This window comes from Punica granatum, chromosome 8 (assembly GCF_007655135.1).
Source record: "Punica granatum isolate Tunisia-2019 chromosome 8, ASM765513v2, whole genome shotgun sequence".
Taxonomy (NCBI): Eukaryota; Viridiplantae; Streptophyta; class Magnoliopsida; order Myrtales; family Lythraceae; genus Punica; species Punica granatum.
Window position 1 is genome coordinate 21055181 of NC_045134.1, and position 6000 is coordinate 21061180.

The following is a 6000-nucleotide window of genomic DNA, read 5'->3' on the forward strand; positions in this document are numbered from 1 at the left end:
TACCAATCGTTTGACCGTGCAGAGTGAAAAACTGAAAAAAAATAAAAAAGAAAAAAGAAAACCTTTATGGCTATTATATCTCAGGAGGAAGTCCACTTCACATGAATAATCATATTGGAGTCCACTTATTCAGCAAAAAAAAAAAATATATATATATATATATATATATATATATATATTGGAGTCCACTTGCAACTCAAAACCTAAAACCCACTTTTCTTATATTCCTAGTGGACGAAATAGGCAGAGGATAGGACCATAAAGAACCTTTGTTAGTGCCTTAGTGGACACAAAGTGCCCAAATACCATTTTACTTTGTTGTCACATAACCATTTTATTATTGCCCTTATCCTAATCCCATGATTGTATTTATCATTTCAGTCTGGCAATCAATACTAGTAACGCGTGTTTATGCCTTGTCGAGTACTGTTAATGCATGATAAAAACATGTCTTAAACGGATATTGACGATAGGTCTTCCCCTTGCGCGGGTGAATTGAAGAAGAGAGTTAATAGAAGTTTTTTTTTTCCTTTTTTTTGGGTAATAGAGTTAATATAACTTAAAAATAATGATAACGTTGATATGTACAAATTGCCATTCATCCACTATGTTCTAAAGTCGTTCCAGGAAAACTTGTTTAAAGAAAAGGATTAAAGACAATAACAATTTTGTATCCGCTCAATCGAGAAAAGAATAAACAAAATACAACTCATGAAATTAAAAGATAAAATAAATGATAACTCTGTCAATAATAGTTGTGAATGTGTTGTATGCTTATTCATTGTAATTGAAAAAGAAAAAATTGTGATCATGTATCGTGGCATGTCACTATGGATCTGAATATATATATATTTTTTATGTAAGTAGGATCATTTACAATAAAGTCCAACATATTATGTTGCAATAATCATCCTTCTCATTTTCTAGCCAAAAAAAGAAAACATTACGGAAGAAAAAAATCATTTTTTTTCCAAAACAATCCGTACTAATTTATGCTGCAGCAGAACAAAAAAAGACCAACATTCGTTGGTGCATGGACCTGCCCCAATCAATGGGTAGGCTTCCCAGCTTAAAGCCCAACCTCATTCCTCATCGAACGATTCAAGCGTGCTAATATCTCGGGTCCACCATCAACTCAAATTAGTGTTAATGGTTCACCGTCTGTTACTCTCAAATAAGATTTTAAGTTTGTGTGTTATGAATTTAAAAAGTTCACGTTGGAATAGTTTTAATCTTTACGGTGTATTTGGGAGTTTTCTAGGGAGGGAGAGGAGAGGAGAGGAGAGGAAAATGAACTCCCTTATTTGAGAGTAATTAATAAGGAAGATGATATGAGAGAAGCGAAGAAAAAAATTATGAAAGTTCTAAGAAAATTATAAAAGTATAAAAAAAACTATTATAAAGAAAGTTATGTAGAGGAGGAAATAGAAAATATATGAGTTCTTCTAAATTCTTCCAATTTGGAGGGATTCGGGGATTTTTAACGATAAAGAAAATGGAGGGAGAGTATTTTCCCTCTCCCTAAAAAAAAATCTCCCAAACAAATAAACACCCTCCCTCCAAATCCTTTCTCTCCCTCTCTCTCCAAATCAACTCCCAAAATCACCCAATGAACCGACCCACTTCGATTACCAATTAGTGAATTGGACTTTTGGATTTTAAGTGATGCACATCGACAAAAAATCTCTAGTTTAGCTCATTTATAATAATTATTGAATTATTTCTACGTCCTTCCAATTCAAAAACCGTAATTTAGACCTAAACTTTTCTGGCCATCTGAACCCCAATACCATTTGAGACAAACCTCTCGATAATAACCTCAATTTTTTTTTCTTTCGGTAAGTAACGTTCACCAAAGAGTAAAGTTCTCATAATTGTGAATTTTTTTTATTCACAATAATTAAACTCAATGTCTTACTTAAGTAAAACACGCGTCGAACCGCTTAAATCAACCAACGTTGGTGAAATAATAGACTTGTTAGCACCTGCATAAGGAGATAATTTTTACAAATTTAATTCTTACCATATGAAGATTTTCCACATAATAAATCAAAAAATGCAGAAACAGAAAAATCCTTTTTTTTTTTCAATCATAAAGTTTTGACTTAATATGGCAGCGTGGACTAATTAAGTAAGTGGGCGTGGCAGTCAAATTGAATTCCATGTCGTTTTTCTAATGATTTATTTGGTAACTCTGTCGTTTTTGCATAATCGTTGGCTGTATTAAAGCCCATTCACTCCCCCCCTGACCAGAGTCGTTAAGCTCGGACAAGACAATTCTCTCTCTCTCTCTCTCTCTCTCTCTCTCTCTCAGCGTCCTTCATCACTTCTCCTTCCTTCTCTGCATCAGAGAATCAATTCTTCCCATCAAAGTCAACCGGAAATCGTCGTCGGCGGCGTCATCTTCTTGTTGTTGTTTTCTCCCACAGAATGTCGGGCTTTCACGGCCACTCCCAGCCCCCCGCCATGGCCGTTCTCGACCAGCTGCTGAGACAGTACGTGGAGTACATGGAGAGTCTCCGCCGGGAGGTCAGCCCCCTCTGTTTGTATTATATGTTCTTGCTATCAATCGATTTCGTTGATTTTGGTGTGTTTTCGCAAAAGGGTATCCGTGGATTCCTCTGCTCGTTCCAATTCTGGTGCTTTCGATGGCGATGTGCTGTTTGATTAGTTAAGGGGTTAAAGCCCATGCTTGCTGTTCGCTAATGATTTGGCTTCTTTGTGACGGATTTTCTGGTTTGAGTCGGAGAGAAATGGTTCGGTTTGGGGAATTCCGTCCCTATTTCTACGATGAATTTATGAAAGAGAGGAGATTTGTGGGAAGATAGATGGATTCGATGTTTGTGTATGCCTGTTTATGAGTGAAAGGCAACTGCTTTTCCTAATAATGATTAAAGAATGTCTTATCATACAGGACACTTATCCTGTAACTAATAAGGGTGACGAATCGAAATTCATCTTTGATGCTCATTATCGGGTTTTCGATGGCGATGTGCAGTTTGATTAGTTAAGGGGTTAAAGCCCATTCTTGCTGTTCGCTAATGATTTGGCTTCTTTGTGACGGATTTTCTGGTTTGAGTCGGAGAGAAATGGTTCGGTTTGGGGAATTCCGTCCCTATTTCTACGATGAATTTATGAAAGAAAGGAGATTTGTGGGAAGATAGATGGATTCGATGTTTGTGTATGCCTGTTAATGAGTGAAAGGCAACTGCTTTTCCTAATAATGATTAAAGAGTGTCTTATCATACAGGACACTTATCCTGTAACTAATAAGGGTGACGAATCGAAATTCATCTTTGATGCTCATTATCGGGTTTTCTTTGTGATGTGCAGTCGATCCTGGACGATCAGTTCACGCAGCTACAGAAGCTGCAGGATGAGAGCAACCCTGATTTCATCGATGAAGTGATCACTCTCTTCTTCCAAGATTCAGAAAGACTGATTTGCAGTATGGGAACAGCCTTGTGAGTATCACCCTCTTCCTAGTGTTATTTTTGTATAGATCAAATTATAACCATCATAATGTAATACGGTTACCTTGGTTGCCGAACAACGCGACTCCCTTGGTAGAGGCCTAATTTGAATCACCATGAGATCAGAATACTGCCTATTAGGCTACCCACACGTCCTGTATGGCCGGATTTGCCCGTTCCACTGGCTTGCATAGTGTTCACATGGATCATGGGGATTAGTCACGTGAATCTGGATACCCCACAAATATCAGGGGAAAAAGGATGATTTAACCATCATAGCGGCACTGTGTTGTTTGATCTTGTGGAGTTATGTTAGCCATCCTAATATATGACAGAACAATTCTTTGAATTTTTAGTTAATAAAAACTTAGATATTCTTAGAGAAAATAGCGTTCCTGTTTCTTGTTCTTTTTACATTTGTGAATGAGAAAAGGTTCAATTCTTGGCTTTCCTTGGCCTAAGCAGAGCAAAGAGAAATGTGGACTATAAACAGGTGGACGATGATGTTCACCAGCTAAAGGGTAGCAGTTCCAGGTATTACCAATCTCTTTCTCTGTTTTTTTTTTTGACATTATCTAAATGCCTGGTAGGTAGACGAGCGAGGACTTGCAAATATATGGGGAAAAAAACTAAACCAACTGTACTTTAGCTTCAACTGGATATATGTGTGAGCTGGGAAGTTATCCCTGCAATTCCTAACATGTTTTTGACATTGTATGTTATTTACAAAGATATTGAAAGACCAATTGCCTTATGGAATGTGCAGCATTGGTGCAGCTCGTGTCAAAAATCTGTGCGTTTTCTTTAGGGATTGTTGTGAGGCCAAGAATCTCGAAAAGTAAGTTGTGGTGAGCTTCCAGTTGAAGATTGCCTTCGTATATTTTGATGCCATCAGAAGTGCCAAAATTTTATTCATCCAGAAACCGGTCACATAAGTGCACCTTCACATTCTTTTGCTTCAAAGCTCAAAGCAATTGACTTTGAAAAAGTTCTTTGAATATGAGTGAATATGATGATATTCTTAAGCCAATCATCGCGAAGAGAATTAATTAAGATTAATGGTTAATTTGTTTTTCTTTGTTTCCTCGCCACTTAATGTTTTGGAGCAGTTGAGCTTCCATGTAAGTCTGTCGAATATATCTTATCTGTCTTTTCTTTTATGTTATATTGAGTAGGCCGGATGGCATATCAGTCAATGTACCAGTAAACTGGCATGTTCATAATCAAGAGAGATTGATTTGAAATTTCGGATTTTTTTGTCATCCCATGCATTTTCCTTTACTGCCTCAATACTAAGAAGAAGCGACCGACCTGTAATCACACTTGTTTGAATGGAAAAAGTTTGTATTGATCCTGGAAGTTCCCTTCCACTCCAAGCATATAAAAAGGTCATTTGGTTCTTGGTGAATTTGACAATCGCGTTTGTGTTGCAGGTGCTATAGATGCTTGCAGGAAGTGCAACAAGAGTGTGTGTTGTTGAAAAACAAGCTTAATACTCTGTTCATGGTATGTGAAGATTGCTCCTTTCATGAGGAACCTAATTTATATATGCGTTCTATTTTCTTCCCAATTTTCATTTTTTTTTAAGTTTCTTCACCTACGTACTAATATTCTTGAAGACGCGCCTTTGCCATCAGTTTGAATTTGGACTGTTCGTCAGATTATGGCACTTTGCCGTGAAACTTTGCACGCTTTTGGTGTTCGCTCATTGTTCTCTATTAGCTTGAGGTTTTACACTTGAACTATGAAACTAACCGGAACTTTTGAGTCTGATTAAATGGACTCGCTTGAACAGTAGAATATTCTATAAGCAGCAGATCTCATGAGAGTATTAGGAGTTATTCTGTTTAATGACCTTAGGAGACAATAAAACCCGGGAATATTGATTTCGGCAACAGAACATTAGTATTATGACTAATTTAGAAGTAAAGCTCCGAAAAAACATAACTTTTGTACTCTTACTCGGCTCTGGTTTCACTCGCTTCCCTCTTTTTCTCATCACTGCAGTTGCAGAAGCAGATTGTGGCAGCTGGCGGGTCGATCCCAGTCGATTAAAGGTTATTGTCACTTTCTCGATCTGGAAAAGAAGAAAGTGGAAGGCCTTGATATCTGATGTTTATTTAGCAAATCCGAGTGAGGTTTGATAGCTTTTCTGGTGATTTATGAGTGATTCTTGTAGTCAAATATTAGTCAAAAGGCTACTGCAACATCCTTAAACGTTTACTTGTCAAATTCATCCTGAGAGGCTTGTTTTAGAAATTTAGGTTATTGTCAATAACTATATGTACTTTGGTCGAGTTCACTTTGTAGTCAAAACGGTATTCGATTTCATAGTATGTTATTGCTATATATATACAAGGTGATAATTCGGCGCATTGCTGAAGGCCAGTGGAATGAAAGTTACAGTCTGCTCGACTTTATTCTTTGATAATATCTCATCGATATATACTGGGAAAACACCAATGATGCCTGGAGCTCATCAGGTTATGGATTCTGTTCCTCATGAAGTTCATAACTATGGGTTTCG

At 37.1% G+C, this 6000-nt stretch overlaps 1 protein-coding gene across 1 annotated transcript; it reads left to right on the top strand.

Annotated features, from left to right (window-relative positions):
- Positions 1 to 2252: 2252 nt before the first annotated feature.
- On the top strand, positions 2253 to 5872 carry LOC116189440 (histidine-containing phosphotransfer protein 1-like). Its single transcript, XM_031519096.1, has 6 exons — positions 2253 to 2529; positions 3334 to 3464; positions 3939 to 4007; positions 4240 to 4311; positions 4907 to 4979; positions 5481 to 5872. The coding sequence occupies exons 1-6, from the start codon at positions 2431 to 2433 to the stop codon at positions 5526 to 5528; spliced, it is 492 nt and encodes a 163-aa protein (XP_031374956.1). The 5' UTR covers positions 2253 to 2430; the 3' UTR covers positions 5529 to 5872.
- The last annotated feature ends 128 nt before the right edge of the window (positions 5873 to 6000 follow it).